At 35.6% G+C, this 25,842-nt stretch overlaps 1 protein-coding gene across 2 annotated transcripts in view; it reads left to right on the top strand.

Annotated features, from left to right (window-relative positions):
• The window catches only part of LOC145680718 (uncharacterized), a 64,554-nt gene extending 39,971 nt beyond the window's left edge, over positions 1–24,583 (top strand). Inside the window, exons 7-8 of one of the 2 annotated variants that reach the window (XM_081751653.1) lie at positions 4,719–4,862; positions 23,469–24,583. In XM_081751653.1, coding sequence (XP_081607779.1) covers positions 4,719–4,862; positions 23,469–23,539 — 215 coding nt within the window. In that variant the 3' untranslated portion in view covers positions 23,540–24,583. Of the gene's footprint in view, positions 1–4,718; positions 4,863–5,726; positions 5,977–23,468 lie in introns of those variants that run through there. The other variant, XM_081751654.1, reaches the window with a different exon arrangement.
• Positions 24,584–25,842: the final 1,259 nt, after the last annotated feature.

Raw genomic sequence — 25,842 nt, 5'->3', positions numbered from 1 at the left:
TCTTGCAGTAATTTTCAGCAAATCACCGAGTTAGTTGAACAGTAATCTAATTTTTAAGCGTTCCGGGTATTAAGGGCGAACTCAAAAGTTGCGTGTAGTCTGAACGCTCGGAAATTACATTTTGATGTGTTCAAGAAGTAATTCCAAACTGCTCTGCAGCTATGTATAGTTCGTGCATAATTTTGACCGTTCAAGAATGCATTTTCAGGAAATAAGTCTTTGAGTTCGCACCTGCTGCCCGGAACGCCTCAGGTGCTAAATGGAAACAATTGTTTAAACCTTGGCGATTTACGGAAAATGTCTTCAATCTTACTAATGAAAAGTTTACTTTGCCTAATTTTTGGGCTAGTGAGGGCAGCTAATTGAAAGAAAGAAAAAAAAAAAAAGATTTGAACTAGTTTTAAAAATCTTCTTAGACGTAAGTATTCATTCACTGACGAATCCAAGACTTAGAGTCCAATTAGAATCCACTTTATTCGATAACTTCTTGCAAGAAAATGGTGCCCTACAAAGCAGCGTCTTAAGTATGACTGCTGTGATGGTGAATGATGCTATGACGTAGATACTAGCTTCCATTCATGGAATGCTTTATGTGGACGACCTGCTATTTATTGCCGCTTTTGTGATCTTATGTTGCTGCTAGATAATTACAACTCGCTGTGAACAGGCTTTTTTACGTTACTCAACGACCACTGGGTTTAGTTTCTCCATCGAAAAGGCTGACTCCTGTCCTGAGTCTTGCAGTTAGGCATATCATTCACATCTAGGCCGTACACTTTCTTTTGTTAACAACATCCGATTTCTGGACCTTCAGTTTATCAGCTGTCAGCTGTCGTGGGCAGTCAATTTACAAGAGCTAAAATATAACTGTCTACGAGTAATCAAACTTTTGAAAGCGTTGTCCCATATTTCTTGATGTTCTGATCGTATTGTCCTAAGACTATTAATCCGTTCAATCGGACCGTGGCTGCCTTGTATATGGATCCACCAGACTTACCACGTTACACCGACTGAACTTGATGTCCATCTTGGCATACGGTTGGCGATTAGTGCATTCCGTACCAGATCTATTCCCAACTTGAATGTGTAAAGAGACGAGCCATTTTTAACTCATAGCAGTTATCAGTTGATGCTGTATTTCTCTTATCTGAAATCAATGCCTCATCTTTTGCACTGGGAGCTGGAGAGCGCTACCAGTATTATCAGGCACGACCCAACGCTACCAGGCTTTTTGGAATTTGTGCTCTGATACTTTCGGGTGAACTTGCCATCTAAGTTCTCCTATTGCCATTTGGGTTTTTTACTTCCACCTGCATGGAAGATATTTTGTCCAGCTATTTCTTTCAATCTTGCCCAATATGAGAAGTCCAACACCAGCCCCGACAAATTTCAACTAGTTTCCTCCCTCCCTCTTAGCAATTTCACGATTACCCTAATCTTTCACTGATTCCATAAATGCTGATTCTGTGGGATTTCTTTAACATCTACCCGTATTTATGGTTTTAAATTGCACACCTTTTCTTCAGTATTCATTGCTGAGCTAGGTGCAATTTTACAAACTTTACGTTATATTGCTGCAGATCTGAATCTGTTTCTCACAAAGGGCCCTGAGTAGCCTCCTTGATGTGTAAACATCCTTTTGTCCAGATCATGTCATAGATTATTCGCATCGGGATGTGCGGTACAACTCTGTTGGGTTCCAAGCCATGTTAGCATAGCTGGTAATGAAGTAGTAGACCGTGCAGCGAAAGTTGCTGCCCGCGAAGGAAGAGAGCTCAGTCTCCCCGTACCCCGCACGGATATGCGTTCGATATTCTGTTCAGTTACATCAGGCTGGCCGCTCAAATGGTTCAAGAAGTGTAAACAATAAATTTTGTACTTAAACCTGCACTTTTTGTCTGGATCACCAGCTAAAGATCTTCTCGACAGTATAACGTTTACTCCATAGGATGGTAATCCAAATAGAACAAACATTACATTAGATAGTCGTAAATAGGATGTTTGCTCGAGCGTTGACGATGAAACAAGTTATTATAAGTAATAGCTCCTTTCAACGCCAACTACACATAAGCAAAGATTCTAAATACAACCTTAAATATGTTTACACACCAAAGATTCAGCATCATATTTTTCGAAAGATAATAAACACCACAAACAATAAGTAAGAATTATTTTCAGTACCGTGCACTTAAATTGATTACCACGAGGCTTGAGGATACGACATGCAAATCACAATCAATACGCACAAATGGACTTAAAATTTTAATAATTAAGCATCTTACATCCCTGCTGTTAGGTATTGGGTATTACACTAAGATTTTTATATTGATTCTTTCTATATAATGAAATATATGTTGATACAATTATAGATTACATTATTGAGAGATTATGTTTTGCAGCAGGGTTTCTTGAGCTGTTATCCTGTCCTTGTCTTCGCGCCGATTAGTGCTGCCTACCGCCAATTATCTTTAGTTCTCGCTGTTCGCGTGAGTTTCTCGTGTTGGGTGACGTAAGAGCGGACAGAGCTGTGATTGGCTGGAGAAGCGCTGGCCAAGGTCAAGCCAGTAGGTCTGCATCCTCTGAGCGAGAACACACACACAGAAACGTAGCCTGCTTGCAAGTGACAGTTCTTTTAAAATAAGAGAGAATTAAACTGCTTGAGCCGCATACAGCCAAAATAATGTACAAACGAGTTTATGACAACAGGAGGAACGAATTCTAACTAGACCTCGCATCGGAAATTTACACTTAACACATTCATTTCTCCTTCGTGGCAAAGACTCGCCATTGTGTGCGGCCTATGGAGCTGGGCAGAGAATTCATCTGCTAGTTCATCGTCCTCATGCTCAGGTCTAAGCTGAATTTCTCTCCGAGCAGACTTGGCAATACTGCTCAGAAGTTACCATCGAATGATCTCTCAAGTTTTTATCTCCCTTATGTTCTACCAGCATTGTGATTCTACTTTACTAATGTTCTTATCAGTGAGTTTGGTGTTCCCCCTCTTGTATTGTCTTTCGTGGCAGACTTATTACTGAATTCCAGACATTTACGGGTGCACAAAGACTTTGACAGTAAAACTCACCCAATCTCAATCTCGACTCTTATTAGTGTTTATTCCTTTCCTTTCCTTATTCAGATCTAACCCAGCGGGGTTATACCTGGTATTTTTCATAATACTGACGTAAATAATCCGCAGACATGCTGTATAATGATTGACAAATCTTAATGCGCCCTGGAAGTTCTAATAGAAAGATTACTTTCTGAAGCAGATACAATTTCCGAATCCACCTTTATTACTGTCATTCGATTAGTATTCCCAGGTAATATAAAGGGATTAATGGTTGTTAATCTAAACAAAAATGTGCCGGACTTACCTGCGTTAAAGTATTGTATTTATCCCCAGAGGAGTGTAGGTTTAGTTGTATGGAATGGCCTTGTTGAGTCTTGATTTTAAATTTTGAGTTCAATATTGTGGGCAGTTTTGTACTAGAATATAATTTAAAAATTATATTGAGATGTGAACATTTTATTATTATTATTATTATTATTATTATTATTATTATTATTATTATTATTATTATTATTATTATCAAACTTTGGTAATTTTTAAGTGGGTTTGCTTTAAATTTGTCGTTTCGATTATAATACTTAAACTGCAATTGATACTACTTGCCCTTTTTGATAGCTCGCTGCGCGCACGTGGTGATCAATGCTGCGTTGTCAGCTTTTGCGTCGGGTATTGAAACACGAAATTATTCACTGCAAATAAATCTGTTTCATGAAATTAAATGGCACAAAAGAGAACTAAAAGGAATGTTTTCACTAAAGTTGACATTCGACTAAAACAATGTGCATTTGTTTATATTCAAATTGGCAACGTGTGGAAAGGGTGGAATGTTCACCATTGCAGAACGAGAGAAATAAGCCACTATTATTGACTGAATGCGCCGTTGCTATAGAAACAGTTCTTGCCTGATTATGACCACATGCAGGAAAGAAAAAAACAGGAAAGCAACTGTCAGAAAGGACAAGTTGTATCAAATGTACTGTAAAGGCTGTGAGTATTTATCCGGTTTAAAGAATCGTGGATATCCATTGTTCTGTTCATCATTCAATATTCCCCGAAGGAATTACTTAACGAAGAATTGCAATATAAATATATGAATCCTAATGTAAAATAGTAGTAAAAGCGTGGGTATGTTAACATGTCAATGGTAAACTTAGGGTATATGCATAATAGCTGTTTGCATAACAGCTGTTTTTATTTGTTAGGTAAACTCATGTCCAAAATTATTGTCGCATGTCTATAAATATGTTGTTCTAGCAATGTAATTTGATAACGGATTCACTCGTTATTTCTTATAATGTTATTATGTGTATAATCGGCAAACAGATGTATGTGGCAAATTTCAAGTACTGTGTCAAAAGAGCAGTAAATAAGAACAATAAAAGGAAAATAAAATTCTTGTCCATTTAGCAACATTTTATTTTACTTATAATTTTCGAATTTATAACTCTTTTCCTGTGAAAATACCACAAATGTACATTTCCTGATTATACACATTGTAACAGTATTAAAAGGAATCTGCAAAATCATTATCAAATTATATTCTTACAAGAAGACCGTTATAGATATGCGACAATAATTTTGGACATGAGTGTACATTTGTATTTTATCACGTTTTTTGTTTCTACACTGTAGTAATTTCTTTATGCAGGTTATAATAATTACCGCGGTGGTAACCAACAAGAGGGGAATAATTTCTACCAGAATGGTTATCAGCGAGAAAGTTTTGGCAACAATAATTTCAACAGTGGCTATAAAAGAGGCGGTGCTCCCAGAGGAGGAATGAATAGAGGAGGTAGGTGTTGGCTTTATACCGGGATTGGTGGTTGGATAGGTTATATTATGTTAGGGAGTCGGGAATGTGCCATTTTACTTCGAAATAAATTAACAAAAGTTCTTAATCAAAACTTGAAAAATATTCTGTCTTAGGACGGGATATATTTTGTGAAATTTTTAGTTAAGAACTATGTCCTGCTTACATGAGAAAGTCATTAATATCCCATTACGTATTTATTTGCAGTAAACGTAATTTTAGTAGACATTTCTTTGCTTTATTACCCTACTGGCGTGGTCGAGCAGTCTAAGGCATTTGGCTGGTAATCTCAAAACGTGTCTATTACAGGTTTAAATCCCCCTCAAAAGTAGGAGTGTTACGTATTATTCTTTTCACCTCTTATTTATCATTGATCGTTTGTAGTCTCCGTAACCAAAAGGCAGAATCGCATGACGGGAAACTGAAAGTAAATTTAAAATATTAAAGTACTTTCTAATGTAAGTTGCAGCATATCTTCTTTTCCAGATATTATATTTTCCGTATTGTTTGACATATTTTTGAAGAAAGTAAAATGGCACGAGTTTTACTTGGACAAATTCAGTGTAGTACGGAGAGAAATAATTCATGTTAAACTTGAAGAAAGAAAATTCGTGGTTTTTATGATGGATTATAGTATAAAGTGGAATTGGTACGTCCGCATTTTGTTTTTTGATTCATAAATCAATCCCGTGTTATGTTTTTCGTAATGACCTCATATCATTCTAAACAATTATGCATGCTATCAATCAGGTGGTGGCCTGAGTTAGTCACTGGATTAATTTCGTAAAAGTAATATCAAAATTTCTCATTGAAGCCCGTTGTTCTAGCAGTTTCTTTGCTTTTCAGCGTTTCCTGTAGGATGGTTTTGAACCAATTGATTGGTGATGTGTGGAATGACGTATGAACTTCCTTTAATAGTGACATGTGTGCTACACAGACCACAATCAAGATTGAGAGATTGTTAGGCCGTTTCTGTGGATATTTATTCCGGCATAGTTGAAATAGTGTGTTCGTTTTTTTGTAGTCAACATGCCAACATGAGAAATGTGTGTCAGTATATTTTGTTATCGTTTGTACAGTATAGCGCAAAATAAATCAGATTGTTTCATTTTTAAATCTGAAAATGCATTGCTTTATAATTTATTGTAACCATAAATTCTTGTCTTATGCGTAGAATGTCTGGCAAATGTATGCTGGGGGCAAAAGTTCAGTTTTTTTTTTTTTTTCCACCAATTTTTAGATTTGCGTGTCATGTTAATTTCTTTTCAAAAATTGGAATGCAATAACTTGCGCGTGATAATGTTTACGTTCAGAAAGATCCACAGGAATTCAAACCTCTTTAAACATTTCTCAGGCCTTATATTAGTTTAACAGTTTTTTTTTTCTTTCTTTCTTTCTTGGTTGACCAAGTGATTGTTCGTACAAAATCAGTGTCACACTCATCGAAGACAAGTATTATTTAGAATAGGCTACCCGAGAGATCTAGAATAATTTGAATATTGTATAACAGACTACAGCTTCCTATTAATACAGCTGTTTGCGAATATTTGTCATTGGAATACTCCTGCGTTATCTATACCCAATTACTAATCAACGTTGTCTTTGAGAGATAAAGCCTTGATTTATACCACTTACTTTACAGAAATACAAACAATAATCAATATTAAACTTCATTAATTGCGATTATTCAAAGAATGATTATTAATTCAGTTCCCACAGACCTGAAAAATCAGGAAATTTCCGGCACTTTGATTTGTCAGGAATATTGCAGAGTTCTTTGTCAGAGAAACTAAGCAGTTGTTCTCAATAATGAAGGCAACTTTGAAATAATTATTTGGAGTTCGGAGGTCATGCAACATAATAACGCAGAATAATAAAGTACAGATGCATTACGATACTGTATATCAAGGTGTTGTGCCATGATTTGTGGTTAAGTTTTTAAATTTGAAATCAGTGGAGCGATAGCATCTTGAATTCTTATCTAGACAATGTGCAATGTCTCTGATCTGCGCTGAGATGCATATATTTTTATAACCGACGTATGAAAAGGAAATGTTTCTCAGTTCGACCTGTTTATATGTTACGTGTGTATTTACGCATTATTTAGATATAGGTTCACCGATTTTGATTATTTTTTTGTTTCAAAGAGCATACTTTCCCGGTGGTTCCAGATAAATTTTAGGATATAATGATAGTCTTTGGAGCTAAACCATGGAACACCTCAATGCAGTGTAAAAACCGTACGGACTTTATTCTGCGCATGTATGATCAAGATGCACCGATTTTATTTTATTTTTATTTATTTATTTTTTTCGTTTGAAAGATGATTCTTTTCGCATGGTTCCACATAAAGGTTCTTTCCTAGTGAGGTAGTGAAATTGGCCCTTGATCCAAATTGGGTCGCTATTGACCCAAAAGGTCACACTTGACCTAAAACTACTTTAAAATAATAATAATAATAATAATAATAATAAAACCGAATTATCGTATCATACATGCTCAAAAGTGAATATTTTTAAATCTTGGTGGGGGTGGTCGAAAAATTTTGAAAGTTACACAGATTGTAGATACTATCTAAGCCTGTGAGAAACATCTTGGCATTTCATCTAAACGAATAAAACGCAAGCACTGACACGACGTTGCCAAGTGGAAAAGGGGTGTGGCTATGGCTAAGCAGACAAACTACAGCACGATCAGGTGACAGGGAATAGACGTGGATGTGTGCAAAAAAAACGTGGCATTACCGCTGGCCTCTCATTTGCTAGCAGCATTTAAAGGGAACTTGGAGCGCCGCCTTCAAATGCCAAGATGTTCGTTACGCCGTTTAGATGTAAATGTGCAATTTTTTTTTAGAAACCATTGATGCGTATTTTCTTTATTTTTTTGCGTGTTGAAAATTTCAAAAAATTGTAGAAAAAATTTGGAAGGGGGGGGGGGGGAACACGTCGCTTATTTTTTGGTTAAAAAATTTGTTATACCCTTAGGTACAACATGTATTTTTTTTTTCCTAGGCCTGAGTGATGGCAACATTGTCCAAAAGAAATAAAACTGAAAACAAACGTGTTTTTCGCAGTTTTCTCGCTGAAGACCCCTTCAAACAATCCTTTGCCAGAGTTCACAATTTTCCTTTCTCTTGCGTCCCTTCCGCTTCTGTTGTTCTTCGGCTGCTTCGATTGTGTCCGTTTCGGAATAGAAACACCAAATATATCTCTGTAACAGTGCTTCCACTTCAACCGACTCTTGCACAACGAAGTTACACACACCTCGCGTCGCTCCTCGTATCTATCAGTGCTTGCTTCACTGACCACACAATGACGCTCTATCGGTAGCGCTCTCTACCGCGAGCTTTGTGATTTTGTTGTGCAAGAGTCCGTTGAAGTGGAAGCACTGTTACGGAGACATTTGGTGTTTCTGTTCCGAAATGGACACAATCGAAGCAGCCGAAGAATGACAGAAGCGAAAGGAACGCAAGAGAAATGATGATTGTGAACTTTGGTAAAGGATTGTTTGAAGGTGCTCTCACCTTGAGGTCCCTAAAATGATGGGAAAACTGCAAAAAAACATGTTTGTTTTCAAGTTTTTGACAATGTTGCCATCACTTTCAGGCCCCGAAAAAATATACAGTATGTTGTACCTAAGGGTATAACAAATTTTTTAACCAAAAAATCAGAGACGTTTTCTCCCCCCAATTATTTGCTACAATTTTTTAAAAATTTCAACACGCAAAAAAAAAAAAACCGCATCGATGGTTTTGAAAAAAAGATTGCACATTTACATCTAGATAGTATCTACAATCTGTGGAACTTTCAAAATTTTTCGACCATCCCCACCAAAATTAGAAAATATTAAATTTTGAGCATGTATGATACGATATTTTGGTAAGGGGAGGAGGGAGGGGGTCAATTTTTTTTATGTAGTTTTAGGTCAAGGGTAACCTTTTGGGCCAATAGCGACCCAATTGGGATCAAGGGCCGATTTCACTGTCTTACTAGGAAAGACCCTTTCTTAAGGATCTAACAACCATGAAACCCCTCTGACTGACAGTTTTCATACTATAATGGACGGGTATGGGAGGGAAACAATGGTAATAATTTTAAAAACTAGTTTAGTTGCTTGCAGGAAAACAACATTCATGTGAGCTGAATTGTAGAAACCGTTAGAAACAATAACATCCTGAACATGTATGATTATACATAATTGTGACGTAGGCGCGCCAGTTTTGTTAATTTACTTTTAGTTTGAAGAAGTATGCTCTCGCGGATCTGATGATAGTCATCGGAACTAGACCATGAAACTCCTCAATGACTGGTAGTGTTAATCATATTACATAAGTTCATGTGTGCATGCTCACGCATAAATTGAATACAGATGTACTGGTTATGATTATTATTTTTTTAATTTCAAAGAGTATACTTTTTCACAGGTTCGATGTAAACTTTGTCATGATGTAATGACAGTCTTTGGAGTTACACCATGAAATAATTCCGTATTGCATAGACTGATTAAAAATATATGGGGTCACGCATATGTTCTAGGCCGATCTATTTTATATGAAGTTAGTAACTTGTCTTTAGTTTAGGTGTCTACTGGGGATACTAAAAAGCGGAAGAATTAAACTTTTGTCAGAAAAATCAATCAGGGACTCTGAGGGACAGTCAGGGAAAACAATTCACAAAAATCTGTGGGAACCTTGTAATTATTAAGTTCATGACTACTGCTCCTGAAACTAAAATCTCGAGTTTATCGTAACAAGCAGCAAGTCCCATTTATATATATCACATATATATAATAGCTGAAGCTTCAGTAATTTTAACAAACGTAGTCTGTCAAAATTCTCTGGTAATCTATAACATCTGCACTAAGTAGTAGCTCGATTGCTGATTAAGGTAAAAATTGAATAATTTTGTCATGTTAGGTATTGTTTATTAAATAGTTTTGACCACTCAAAGAAGCTCTGTACTCTATAAGAAGTAAATGAAAAAAACAAATATAAGTCATTTAACTGTTCAGGCTTTTTAATTCAAGCTAAAATTGTCATATGTATGTTCAAGGTGTGCCTTTTTAACGAGGTGGATGACCAGGATTTTGAAAAGTTGTACTCATACGAGAATTCATGTGTGATACAACCGTAGTTAATATATTTTAACGTTTAAGGTTAGTGTTTCCACTTACCACCTTCTTTTCTTAGCTGTTTTTTTCCAGGTGTGTCGGAGCTACTCTGATCCAAAGTTTTTCTGTATTAGAGATCATATTGTACATTATTTTAAAACGAGTTAGTTATGATTGACCGTGTCTTGGAAGAATAGTGGTCTTGGAAGAATAGTCTTGAAAGAATAGTAATATCGATTACTACAAAATTTAGATAAAATGACCAAAGGTTTGAAAGGTGGTTATGACTGATCACTTCCTTCTGGAATGAAGGCTCAAAAGCTTCATATGATACGATTAGCAGTCGTTTCTTTGTGATCGAACTTAGGTCTCCGGCTTACCGTGCGAATTCTACTACACTTCCAGTCTGAACGGCCATCACTCTATCACTTATGAAATAATAGAGAGGCGATTACATTGACCAAATTTTACTCATTGATATTGGTACAGATGGTTTTAAAGCTAGATAGTTACAATAGTTCACTTGTTTGGAAATAGCATATTATTCAAGACTTATTTGTTTTAATGTGATCAAATGTTTATGTTGATCGTAGTCATGGTGTAAATAGTTTCTTTCAAGCTAGGTAATTGTGATCGGTATTGTCTTTAAGGTAGGATGGTTGAAAAACTGTGCCGCACACTTAGCATTGCCAGATTGAATACATTCCTGTTCTTTCGTGGTTGACACTACATTAGTGTAGTTTCACATGGTGATGTGGTATTTTGCTCGTTCAGCGCAGTTTGCATTCCGAGTACAGTTATCCTTCTGCGAAAGCGTTGCACCGTGACAGTTTTCCTGCTCTCACCGATCTGGTTTTTGTTAAACTTAGTTTTTGTTCTCGCGAGGCTGCAATTGTTTTATGTTCAATCTCAGGTGAGTTGTTTGCAATCTGGATTATATACTATCCTCGACTTAGGTATATGAATGAAATCTTCACGTGAATCTTTATTCCATTTTATTATTTTAAATGTTTTGTATCGGTATTGTAGTAATTTAATTTTTGGTTTCGCTTTTTCCACAACCCTCTGAAATCGTTAGTTTGTGTTAGTAATTAGGATTAGTTAAAACTTAAGTTTTTGTTTTTGTTTTAGTTTAATATGCATAATATGCGGAGATACAATTTTGTGCGAGATCTTAAGTCCCCACTAGAAAGTACATCGATTTAGGGATAGGACGCTAACCTAAGTGAATGGATCCGTGGTTTGATACCAGCCTATTTGATTTCATGGTGAAAACCATATTATTCATGTTCTTTCTGGATTCTTACATTTTCTCACACTTTATATTCCATTCTTTCACAATAATTCGCTTAAATTTATCAATCTCTTCAGATACAGGTCGTACGCGTTGGACATTTTTTTTCTTCACGGGATCGAACTTGGTACAACGTTATATTGTGTGATTTTTTTGAGGTTCGTTGTTGTGAATTTGTATTTGTGAGTTATCTTTAGCCTACAGAACATGAGACGTTAAATTATTTATTGAATTTGTAGGGTTAATAGCTTAAGGAAAAATAAACTTCCTGCATACATTGTGTTATGAGTTTTGCCCTGCTAAATATTCGCATAAACAGAAAAAAACTAAAATAATCAATTAGGAATGGGGTGAATTACAAATATAGGAAGTATGCTGCTGGACAGGAAAAAAGTATCAGTTTGAGGGCAAGATGGCAAATCTGAACTTCAGGAGGCAGTAGAATGTCCATACTTAAAAACCGTGTTCTTCAATCTTCCTCTTTCACAACAGTGTATCATTCAAAGAAATAATAATATAATTTTGTCTAATTTTTAATAATCACAATACGGTACCGTGGAGTAATGTTTTCCAAGTAAATTATAGCTTCATGTGCATTTTGTTACTCTTTATCAAAAATTACAATTGGAAAATTCCGGCTGTTTTGCTAAATCGTACAAATACTTGAAAACTGCGCAATGAGATTTTTAAAGCTCGCAGTATATTGGGAAGATACACACATTGAGGAATAAAGAAACACGTTATTTAAGATTGGAGAAATTAAATGTGTGAAAGAGTTGCTAGCAATTAAGATCCCCAACCACACATGCATAATTTAATTTTACAGCATTAAACGCGGGTAGTTCTGGGTTCAATCTTCGATAGGGCATTAATTCATGGATAGAAATTAGTAGTAGTAGTAGGATGTCATAAGTCCCATATTAAGCCACTGCTGAAAAGGTATGTGAAGTTAAATTAATCAGTCAATAAAAAGTTTCAGAACAAATGTAAACACAAGGAAATTTGCAGGTAAGCCACTCGCCACTGACCTACTAGTCATAAACTGAAACTGACACGGGAGCCACACAGGCACAATAATTGCAGGCTGTTTTTCATGCTTATCATAATTATGTCTTCCCAATCACTAGGAAATATTCTGTGGTCGAAGTTTTGTTGTTAAATAAGTAAAACTTTGATGGAGATAAGTTTAGATTAGCATCGCTAGTAGTTGTCGTTTATTAGTGGCAAGTTTCTATTACATTTGAAGGCTGTTTCTGTAGAACAATGAGCAGTCTGTTATGGAACACTCATTTATCTATGGTAGCAGTGAAAATATAGAACCTGGAATAGAAGGGCCTTTTTTGAAGTACACTACAGAACCTTTTAATCGAATTTCCCGGGTACCGAATTAAAAAGGTCGTGCGCGACTTATCAAAACAATGAGTACAGTATTTGTTTTGGTCTAACAGTTATCAGAGACAGAGTTCATTGTTACAATGCGCTGTCTGTACCTACCCACTCCATGTTTAGCACACGTAATGTACTGTAAAAGTCAAGAGACACCTGCCAGTTGAGATTTGTGTACAAATATACAGTACCGTATATATACTATAAATAACCTTTATTACTGTTTAACCGAATTTTCTTCGAACGAATCACCATCGGTGCCATCAAATTAGATTAAACTGGACTCTAGTGTATGAGATTGTTTTTGCGAAGGAACAATACATTTATATTCTGGCAATACTGCACGTATGTCTTCCATGTTCGTTGCCATCTACGATTGATGATTTGTACGACCAGTGTTATATAAACTTTTGTGTGATGTGGCGGCTATGATTGAATGTGAATGTGGCTTGTATGACAGATTTCTCTGACGTAATTCCAAGCTCCTATAACCGATTTTGAGATGTGGCATATGTGACCTAGACCCATAGAATAATTTCATTCAATAAATACGAAAATCATAATAAATACAAAAAAAATAGAGAACACACTGTCGTGTAATCCAAGTTGTCATGGATTATCATCTATATTACGATGTTTGTATGTTCTAGGGAGGAAAATATAGAATTTGCCTTCAGTAATTGTGCCGGTTTGCTTTCTCGCTTCAAACATAATGATGTAAAGAATATTAGTATTTCATCCCCTTACCCACAGACTACATATAAACTATAATACATGGCCTTGTTTTAGGAGGAAGAGAAATAATGTTATATATATCAGTACATGGGAGATTCTCAGTAACTTGGAATCAAATGCAACTCTGGTCAAATTCGGTGATGAATATAAATGGTATATGTGGAAAGTGTGATAAATGTTTACACAAGTCGTTCACGTAAATACACTCGCAGTTTGGATAGTGCCTCCAGGCAAATTCTGACCGAAGTCACAGACAGATGTATGTTCTCAATTCGTAATTTATCTATATTATAAAACTGAGAGTGACTGTTTGAGACTCCTAATCTCTTGAACCACTCGACCAATCTCGATCAAATTTTCAACATTGATAAGCAGGGTGGGGAAAATCATGATTTTTTTATTTTAAAAAAGTTTTCGTTGATTTCTTTTTACTTAAATCGATTTTTTAAAATTTAAATCAAATCTTTCTCCTAGATTAGTATTAAGTGTTACATACACCACTTAAATGAAAGTATTGGGGGTTGAAACAGTAAGGAAAAAGTACAGCAATGTTTATCAACATGACACTTTTTTTTTTTTTTTTTTTTAATTACTGATATTTAGCAGGGACATGTTTTTAAAAAATCTGAACTAGCTTGTGGCACGAAATACATATAAAATACGTACATTTTGCCTAAAGTTATAAAATCTAAAAAAAATAATTGGACCCCTTTAAATACGCCCCTATCATCTGGGAACAGACGCGCACACAAAAGAATTTTGGTCTTAAATGGCTATGGTGATTTCCCCGTTGTAATAGTTAACGATTTAAAAAAAAAAAAAAAAATGAAGAAAGCAGGATTCCTCAGTTATCCGTTCAAAACGGGATTTTCCTTAATCATCCCCTGCATGACACTCGTTTTCATACTGTGCTATACATACATTTGGGTCTTATTGTATTATAATTCTCTCCCATAATCGAAATAACAGAACAGAAACGGGATTTTACTTATTTTCACTTTAATTTATTTTGGAATTTGATTTAAATCAACGATTTTTATTTTTTTTAAAAAAATCAGTGATTTAAATCAATCCACCCTATGATAATGTTCGAGGCTGGGAGTGTTTTTTATTCATTTTGATGGTGTAACTTAGAGGAGGGGGAGTTATAAAAAAAATAAAACTTAATAACTCTTGAACCAAACGACCAATCTCGTTCAAATTCTCAACATAGATGAGGTTCTTTCCTGGGTTGCTTTTTACCATTTCACTTTGATGAAGCAACGTACAGGAGGGGTAGATGTACAAAAATCAATGTGAATAAAAATAACAGTGACTATGTTCATGAGTTAATAACTCTTGAACCACCAGACTGAGAATCAAATTTTCAGAATGGATGAGGTTCGAGCCTGGGAAGTTTATCATTTCACTTTGACGGTAGAACTTAGGAGTGAAGGAAGGAAATATATAAAAATGAATAAAACTTGATCCACCAGACCGATCTCAAACTTTCAACATAGATAAGGTTCGGGCCTTGGACGATTTTTATCATTTCAGTTTGACGGTGCAACATATAGATAATATGTATATATATATATATATATATATATATATAAAAATAAATAAAAGTTATTAACTCTTGAACCACCCGACCGATCTCGATCAAATTTTCAACACAGATGAAGTTTGGCCCGGAAAGTTTTTTATAATTTCACTTTAACGGTGCAACTTAGGGGGAGGAGGGGGAGAGACATGTAAAAAATGATCGAAACTGACCGATATTAGTGTCAAATCCATAGTTTTCAGGGTCATTAAGATGAATAGTGACACATTCGACCCATTTAAAACCAAATTCAGCACCGCAACTTGGGGCATGAAGGAGATATATAGAAATGACCGATATTAGTGCCGAATCGATAGTTTGAGTTGAACAATGACACTTCCGGTCCCGTTTACGTCCAAATTTAGCCCCGCAACATGGGGGAGGGTGGAGAGAGACATAAAAATAATAAAAATGACCAATATTAGTGTCGAATTCATAGTTTTCGGAGCTGCTGAATTGAACAGTGACACTTCCGTTCCCGTTTACGTGTAAATTTAGCCATACAGCTTGGGAAAGGAAGAGGGGGGTACATCAAAATTATATATATATATATATATATAAAAAAAAATGACCAGTATTCATGTCGAGTCCATAATTTTCGAGTCGCTGAGATGAACAGTGACACGTCCGATCCCGTTTAAATTCAAATTCAGAACCACAGCTTAGGAGGGGGAGGAATATATATATATATATATATATATATATATATATATATATATATATATATATATATAATATGATGAAAAATGACATCAGTGTCGAATCCATGGTTTTCGAGGTCGCTGAGATGAACAGTGACACTTCCGATACGTGCCCCACAACATGGGGAGGGGAGGATAGAGATGTATAAAAATCATTGAAATTACCTATATTATAGTGTTTTCAAAACTAGAAACAAATTGACGTTTGGAGAAGCACATGGTACACTGTTGTCACTTCGTGCGCATCCCAGTGAGTCATCAGCTGGAACTGTCCTGAGAGTCTTAACGAAAACTTCTAAATATTGGTTTGTTTGGATAGATGAAAGGATGTTTGTGGTCCCAGTTTTTGCATGTTGGGAAGGGAAGGGGGTCTGTGTTTTAATTACTTCCACGCACAAAGAAACAAAAGACTAAAATACCTTCTTTCCTTCTGAAAATACGTTTACTAGCTGCAACATTGAAATGTTGAGGTCTGTTACCAGGGAAACCCTCCACCCTCTCTTGCTAGAAAGAAGTTTGATTGGACCCTCGTTGAGTTACCGCAATAACTTTGTGACGTAGCGTTCCTTCTTCAAAACAAATCTGCATGTGTTTTTGAGCTGTCAATTTGTTTCTAGTTTTGAAAGCACTTTAGTGCCGAATCCATAGTTTTCGGGATGGCTGTGATAAACATTGACACTCCAAGGCCGTTTAAATTCAGCCACGCAACATGGGAGAGGACGAGGGGATATATATAATAAATGATCGAAAATACCTATATCAGAACGCTTTATTAGTAAATACTAACCGAAAGTATTACTATTTTTTCTTTAACTCAGCGAAGCGGGTGATTGATGCTAGTAGTTGATTAATAATCTGTGAAGTAGCAGATCAGGTGCAGAAAATTGTATACTTGTAATTTAAGATAGATTCTTGCCAGAGCTTATCCTTATGGTCTTCTAGTTGGCAATCTGATGATACAGTAAATGGTTGTACACATCTATTTTCTATTCTTATTAAGAGACCAACTAAACACTGATTCTGTTAACGTTACGAAGTAGTATAGTTTTCGGTTTAGTTAGGAAAGTACATAGTCTTCATGCGCTGCGTTAGATGTATTTTTGCGTCGTTACAATCACTACATTAATTTGCTGTGAACGAGAAAGTTTTGCTTAAAGGAGTATACACAAGATTCTAGCACTCCTCGCTGGTCTAGTGGCTAGCACGCACGTTTTTTGATGCATGGGATTTCGGGTTCGATTCCCGGTGGGAGAGACTTGAAATTTGAATGGATTCCTGATTTCACCTTAAACTATAGGTTCACATTTTATGTAGTGTCGTTGCTAAAACTCGTCGTCGGCTCTATACTTAAAGTAAGTTTCTCGTATTAAGGCCTGGCTTACAAAATTATATATTTCTTCCGTTCTAAATTATATTAGTGTTATTAGATAGCGAAGTTGCTTCTGAATGAAGAGCTTTTTAAACTAGGGGACACTGTAACTCCACAGTAGTTAACTTCTTGTGTGCAGGCTCTGTTTAACCATATGGACTTTGTCGTTGGATTTTTTTTTTTATAATCTCGTTTTTGTCTTAATGATGCTTCCACTGACAAGTAAAGGGTCCAAATGGACGAATGGAGTTGCGGGATGAGACATAGTGCGCCTGATAAAGGATGTGAAAATGTATGTGCAAAGTTATAGCGGCTGAGCGCCATAAGAAACGGAGGGGGAGGGAGTCAAAGTTGGTGGGAGAAGCGCTATGCTGTTACAGAAATACATCAGATATACTGTTGAATCGTAAAAATAATGAAAGATAGACAATGCAAACGGTGGTAGTTTTACATATTGGCAAAATAAGAATGGACAGAGTAGATCACGAACCTCCGTCGCCATCTTGAAATCCAACATTTTGAAATCTCTGATTTTTTGATACTTGATTTGTTACAGAATCATTATAATATCTGTTACCCTGTTTTTTGAAAACCGGATCAGCTTAATCAAGTCCTTACTTTTCTTTCCTAGTCTCGTACATATTCCCTGAATTTTGATTTTCTCACTCTCCTGTTTCTTTATATGGCACTGACCAGGCATTTGTTTCCTTAGTCTTTATTAACTGAAAAAAAAAAAAAAAAACTGGCAGAGTAGTATTTATGTAATACAATGTATTATATGTACGTTGTACGTATAATAAATTTAATTCTGAAGTCTATATACAGAATGGAAAGTTAGTCACATCAGGAAATATGTGCGATTTATATATCAAAATTTAATCCGTTAAAAAGGAAGCCCAGATATGTGTGTGGTCAGGTAAGGGAAATTGGAAAAAAAAAAAAAAAATCTGCTGTAATAATAAAAACTCCATCGAGTGTATGAATTATTAGAATAGTTCAGTTCAATTTCGCTTTGTTGATTGAAAATATTCCGGTGCAAGCGTTCGTAGGTCAAAGCCTTCTAAGAGTACAATGCCTTGGATACAAACCAGAGTAATGATTCAAATCTTAGTTTTCTTGCCCTTAACGACTTGAATACAAGAACGTAAGGCACATGTACTCATTTATTTTGACTGCTTGTCTGAGTTTTCGTGTGTATGTGGGGGGGGGGGGGATGGAAGATTTCCATTACCAACTTGCACGCTGCGTCTTTCCTGTTTTCCTGTATGCTGTTAGTAGCTCAGGATTTAGGGAACATTGCATCTTCTTTATAGCAAAACTAGCTGAAATGTCTGTTGTTGGTACGGGGAGAATAGCATTGTGCAAAGAATTTGAACTCTCCCCCCTCCTTAGGATACGCCATTTCATTTGAATTGTAATGATAAAAACCCGTAAGATGTTCTATTTTAGCATAAATTTTGAACCACCTATCCTCCTTAGTACGCTCTTCAGAGGGACGTGATAAAAACTCAGCTTGAGATAGGTACTATGTTCCAAAATTAATTTTAAACGGTCAGCCGTTTTTCCGTGATGCGATCACAAGCAGTAGACAGCATAGATTTCAATGTGGCGAAAACAGTTATAAAAATTGCTCCCCATTCTCACGTAAAATCGGAATTTTGGAAACTTGGGGGGCACATTCACTTTTAATGAGGGATTCATGTACAGAGTTCCATCGTCCTAACTTCAGGGGTTCACGAGATACTCAATTTTTTGGCATAAATTATGACACCTCCCCTAGCATACTTTCTCGAATTAAACTAATAAAAACCTAGCTCGAGATAAGTGCTAACTATATTTCAAAATTCATTTTAAACTGTTAAGCGTGATGCAGTCAGACAACATCGCTTACAATGTGACGGATAGATATCTATCTATATGGATATATGCCCCCTTAATACTAGAATTTTATTAAACTCTGAGATGTGTGGTAAGTGTCTGTTCATTTTATTCAGGATTTTATATTTCATCTTCCCAACTTTACAGCTTACAAAATATTAAGTTTTTCAATTATGATTCTGACCTGAAAATAATTGATTTCTTGGATCAAGTAAGACAGCATCAATAGTGACAGACAATAATTCTTGTGAAAATTGCAACACAGGTAGGATTGAGGGGCTCCAAACTCTGATTTCTACATAAGGGTATGGCATACGAATGATTGTTATTACAGTGGCATGGCGGATATATGGGTCCAGCTGCAATCTTAGTTTGATGCTTGCAGTATTAATGGAGCGTGAACAACTGTTATTTCTCGTCGACGTCAAAGAGCCCAATATAAACAGAGATAACTGTGTTCGACGGGGCTGCGTGGTCATCCTAAGGAATGGGAGTTTCTCGTACTGTGAAGTTTGTGCGCGTATAGGGTATACGGCCATAACAAATATGTATGTTGAAACCATGGACAGAACAGAACTGTTCGCAAGCCAGTCGGGCAGTAAATCCCCCACGGAATGACACACTTCTTGTCTGTTTTGCCATGACGAATCGTTCAGTGTTAGCTCGACGTTAGTGTGTATTCACTTCCCTGTATAGACAGTTTGATGGAGTCTGCTTAATGCTAAACTGGTCGCAAACATACCCTTGTGTTGGGTTCCATTGACCCAGAACCAGAAACGTATTAGTAATGTGCGTGTTCCGCTTACAATTTGTATTACGGTAATGGCTGCATGTGTTAGATGCAGTCGTTGGATGTGATTTGCTAATGTACATTGTCGAGTGTTATAGTAGCTGGACAACAGGTATTATGGTGTGGGATACAATTGAGTAATCGACTGTTTCTCATGGTGGACAATCATAATCAGGGACTGTTATATCAGGGAAGTTGTGACCGAGGTCATAGCCTACGTTTGGACAACTTAGGATACCATATATTTTTAGCAGGACAAGTTTGGCCACATAATCTTGAATGTATAAGCGCCTTCCAGGAGCAAGGGATACCACTGCTTACTTGGCTTGCACCGCCCCCTTCGAACATATACTGTAGATGGGATATGGTTGATCACCTTCATTACGGTCTTCTAGCAACTCGTTGGCAATTTATAGGCAACTTTTATTTTTCTTTACAATATGAATTAAGATGATATCACAATCATTTCACTGTGTACATCAACTGTCGCAACATCATATACTTGAATAGGGGAAGGCTAAGCGGTTAGCGTACGCGCCTTTGGCGTGGGAGACCCGGGTTCGATTCCCGGCGGGAGCTCATGTGGTTCGGATTCCACGTTAATCAGTAGGTCCACGTCTCATATAGCCTCGCTGCTGAACAGGACGCTAAACTAAAATCAACTCAACTCAATTGAATAGGGGAAGATAAATGTGTTTGTGAGTGGTTTGTTCATGAAGAATTCGCTTGGAGTGTTTTTGTAATTCGACATTACACACACAACTCACAGCTTTCTTAACTGGCAACTTAGTGAAGCAAATTCTTTAGAAGTGTGGGCGTTTTCTAAATACTAAATCCGTTGCTATTAAATATGAAGTATATACGCCACATTTGTGGAGTCAATATTTTTACATGGTTTTATTCTTGTACTTTATTTCCGTTTAAATCAAATTTTGCATATTTTCACCCACTTCTACGGAAGATTTCGCATGTTTGTCTTTGATGGCTTCACAAATGATATGTACGTAAATAATAATTTGCAGCGTAAGATGTCACTACTAGGGGTTTGGCGAATAAAAGGTACAGTTTTAAGAAAATATGTACTTTTTTCATCAATACACTAGAAAGAAAGAAGAATGTTTAATATTCAATGATATCATTGGTCATGACCCTAGGCCTCAAAAACTCTTAAAGGAATTTGTTCAGTTAAATGCCCTAACTTAGAATAATTTCAAATGGGCTCCCCGTGATTATCAGAACACTTACGTAACATTAACAATAATAATTTGAATAATAAAGTATAATCTTGAACTCTCAAGCATTCGTGATTTTAACTTGGTTCGTGTAAGTTTCAACGACTGCGTGCTTCCTCAGTTGCGGATCCGTTATGGAATTTTTTGATTATTTGTGCATCTACAATCATTATATATATATATATATATATATATGGACAAGTTCAAGGGCTCAAAACATTTTATTATTCAATATGCATCCTGCCAGTTCATTAAATAATAATTTCAATTAAATCGACACAAATAAGTCTACATAAAATACTAGATATCGAACATTTAGGTTGTTGCTATTCTTGAAATAAATCTGATTTATTTCTCAGTAACACTTAGACGGAGAGTAATAGAGATAGTAATGATTTTGTATTAATATCATGAAAATTGGCAAGAGATAAATAAATTCAATGCAATTTTAGTGTAGAAAATTGTAAATTTCATGTCCATAAAATAATTTTTTTCACATACAAGAACACTTATTTACCAGTTGAATTTTTAAAACTACTCCGAATTTTAAACGTACTAGGCTATTGTGTTCGGAACATCAAACCTGTTTTATTTTATTTACATTTTGAACTTGAAGAAATACCAAAATCAGATATTATTTACTTTTGTGTGCCCATCGCTTCCTTTTTTTATTGTTTGGCAAAAGCCATCTGGATTACAAATATATATATATATATATATATATATATAATATAATATAGGGTGTTAATGAACTATACCGACAAACAAACTGTAAGAGGTGATACCTCACATCAAAATAAGAAAGTAAGTTCCTATGGACCTATGGCGAAAAGCAAGTGCATAGTTTCACAGATAGGGCTGTCCAAAATCGCGTAAAAGCTAAATTTCAACAGGCCCTATATCCAATTCCAGAAACTGGATGGTGATCCTTAGCGTAAAGGAAGTCACGCATACACAATCCAAAAGTGCATATTTCATCAATTTTTAATAGGTGTAGAGGGTATTCCCTACAGGGTGTAGTTTTCACATATGCTCTCAATAGAGGTTTCAGATATATCATGATTTCAAGGAGGGTAAGTCTTGACAACAATGAAAATCCAGTGCTTCGGAGGGAAGTCGGAAGTGCCAAGTGTGATGCGATGTATTTCGTCATGGTATATTTCACGTTTTCTTCACTTTCTAAGCGTGAAAGAAAACATTACAGTATGCGTTTTCCTGAGTACGAGAGACAGTCCTGCTGTCGATCCTTAACACTTCCGCCAAAGTATTCCGTGTTCATTGCTATCAAGTATTACCGTTTGCCTACTTTGAACCAATCACAAAGTCAGAGCATATCTCAAAATTCGGTAGATGGCAGTCTGGGAATTTCACCCTGCAAAGAATATTCTGTATACCTATTGAACACTAATGAATTGTGCATTTTTGGACTGCGTATGCATGAGTTCCTTTATGCCGTTGACGACGACCATCCACAGTTTCTCGAATTCGAAATAGGAACGCTTGAATTTTTTTTCTCGCGATTTTCTACATCCCTAGCTCTGAAACTATGCACTTTTTCCCACACGTCCATAATGAACTTTTTCTCTTACTTTGATGTAAGGAATCACCTCTTACAGTTTGTCGGTTTAGTTCATTACCACCTGAGATTTTATATATATATATATATATATATATATATATATATATATGATTAATTACTGGAAATTAATAAGAAGATAGTAACATAATTTACAATAAATCCTAAGCTGTTACTCTAGTTCGCAACAAGCATAAATACAATTTGGTAAGGGCATTCCTACTTGATCGAGGGCATCCCTACTTGACCATTGAATTGAATGGATTTCATGATATTTTGGAATTGAAGTTCTTTGCGTCGAAGCAATGAGAAGAACATGTTAATCATGCACCACTCAAATACAGACGTATTTTAGTCTCATAAGTGGCCATCTTGAATTATAGGTTCATAAATATTGGTTCCGAGTTAGATTGACACGTTAATGTTTCATTGTGTATATTATTACAATTGTGTGGAATTTTTCCTCTGCAAAAATGTTCCACGCAATTTCAGTATCATGGTGTACTACTGTTATACACATCAGCAGAAAATTTACAATACACGGTACAAAATTAGGAAAGATAAAAAATATAACATTTAAAACTGCAAGTTATCATCATTATTACTGTTTTTATTTAGTAATTGAAACAAACATGTCAGTGTTGCTAAATTTTGAGTTTATTAAAATTCAGATAATGTTGCTTTTTTAAAATTGGTAATTAAGATAGCACACACACACACACACACACACACACTTATTTTAAAGGTAATAGGGAAAATAATTCATACGACCTTGTGACAGTTTTGAATTCATACAAAGGTGTTCGTATTTAGACCAGATAAACTTTTAGATTATGACTTTTGTATACTTACAAGAGGAATTCAGTTATTGAAACAGCCATCATGTTCCATGTAGCTATATAAAAAGCGGAAGTAAAAGTTGTTTTTTCATTGTAGGTCCCCGCGGCGGATCTGGACGTGGAGGCAATCAACGAGGAAGAGGAGGAAATTTTATGCGCTCCAAGTAATAATATATTTAAGTGCGAGGACAGTGGGTTTGAATGTTGTATGTTACTTGTTAAAAATGATGATTTCGTGATTTCTTGAAGTGAGTAACAACGGTGAATCTTGGACCAGTCAACGGATCAGTGTGGATTATTTTTCATTATCATCTCGCTATGTTAAAAGGTGGTGAGCAGTTGTGTGGGTAAATGCCAAGATAGTGTCTCTTTCGTTCGTTCGTTTGTTTGGAAGCTTCGCTAGATCCTGTTGAATGGACGAATTTACTCCTGAAAGGACACGGTAGGGAGGTTCGAAGTAGGACTTGTTCTACAGACAAAACTGTGTAAATTATACCAGCTCCAAGTATTATGCGTCAGAAGGCAGGTTTCACAGGGCAACAACTTAGAAAAAAATATTAAAAATGCCAAAAAAAAAAGAGAACATACCTAGACAAAAAAATAATTAAAAAAATCGTAATTTCCAATAATATATTTAAAAAAAACATCGCAATGCACTACTTTGTTTTTTCTTCCCCATTTTTTTTTAAGTTTAAATGCAGCTTCATTTTTTTTCCTTTCAAGATTTTTTTTTAATAGCAATAGATGAAATGTTGTTTCATAAGCAAAGGAAGAGAGTACAGGCTTTCCTGAAGGATTTTCTGTACTAAACTATAAGAAGTTGGCTCTCTTTCTTCTTCACTTATTCTCTTTGTAGCTTCGAAATAAAGATACAGTCGCAAATCAGAACTTTTTTTCAATGCTGGACTCCTTCATTACATCTCGAGTGAAGTATAAGACTGTCCTGTGAGTATTTTTCTTCTTTGTAAAGGAAGTCAAAAAAAGAAAAAAGAAAACTGAAAAATGAGAAGAAAAACAAATCACTGTAATAACTTAGTAAATATGGCTTCATTTCATTTTAATTGGTGACTAACTTTTCAAGACGTTGGCTGTGACATTCTTCTGCATGCAAAAAAGAAAGAAATGAGAGAGAATTGTTATAACATGTGAGTAAATGAAATTGCAAGTGCTTTTCCCCCCCTTCGAATATATATATTTTCTTTTTCTTTTTTTTTTTTTAAAAAAAAAAGTAAACACTATATTATTAAGAATTGTTGAATGTGTCAATACTTGAATAAGTTACAGTGTAACATTTGTGTTCCTAGGTTAGAGCAAGTGAGTTTTTGTTAATGAATGACTTTTTTTAAAAAATAAACTAGCACTTCGCCTTTCTAGTTAAGTGTAGTAATATCTATAGGATGGTAATGAACTATGTAAAGGCATTTCCTTGCAATTTTTCAACATTTGCATGTTGTTTTTTCTCAGGTGATATTAAAGTGCATGTAAGAGCATTTAATTTTAAAGCTAAGTTATTCATTTAAAAGAAGTTAAAAAACAAGAAATTTGGCGCTGATGAAAGGTTTGTAATAATGTATGTAGAAATTAGAATGAAATACCGAACACCAGTTAAGTCGTGTAAATTTAACTTCACGACAAGGTCAAGAATATAAATAAAATATGCTGAAAAACTGAAAACACCACTAGGAAATTGATTGTAAAAAAAGAAATAGTCTGAAAACTAAATCAGGTGAGTAAATTAATTTCTATATTCAGTATGTTATCTTTCCTTGAACTACGTTGATATAAAGCAAAAATAGTCAACCTGTCTATCAGAAATTATTTACACAAACGACAATGAATTCATTAGTTGAAAGAACCAAACTTGCCAATTGTTAAAATTTAAAATCTACAGTTACTCCTCCGAAAATGTGCTGAATTAATCTGAGTAAGTCTTATATATTTAAAACAAATGTGTCAAAAAGGTATCATGCTGAAAATCCAGTAATAAAATGTGCTTTGGAACTTTTAGTGTATGAGGGAGGCCAGAAATTTTTTAACTCACCATGATAGAGATGCGACGTAAGTCTGCGGAGTTGGAAGCAAGGCAACTCTGCACCTTATTAATGACCTCATTATCTATAAAAGAACTGTTTTTCATGTTTGTGGAAAAAAAAAAGTAATCAAACGGAACCAGATTGAGTAAATATAAAGGTAACGAAGAAAGTTCTGTTACTTTTTCATCCACCACCTTCGAACATCGATGTCACCTACGACGTACCTGGAAGATCAACAATAGTCTTCACCAGCATCGATGACCTTATGTCGACGTTCTGGAAGGCCATGGATTCCATCCCGGTAGAACTTGATGGGACATGAATCGAAGAAAATATAAGGTGCATTTTGCACCTCTACTAGGGATTTGAACTGGCGTCCTCTAAGGTGATTGTGCAAGGAATTGAACAAGTGATAATCGGATGGTGCAATGTCCGGAG

This window comes from Thermobia domestica, chromosome 3 (assembly GCF_964235325.1).
Source record: "Thermobia domestica chromosome 3, izTheDome1.hap1.1, whole genome shotgun sequence".
Lineage (NCBI taxonomy): Eukaryota > Metazoa > Arthropoda > Insecta > Zygentoma > Lepismatidae > Thermobia > Thermobia domestica.
The sequence above is the reverse complement of the archived record's forward strand: the minus strand, read 5'-3'. Positions and strand labels throughout refer to the sequence as shown.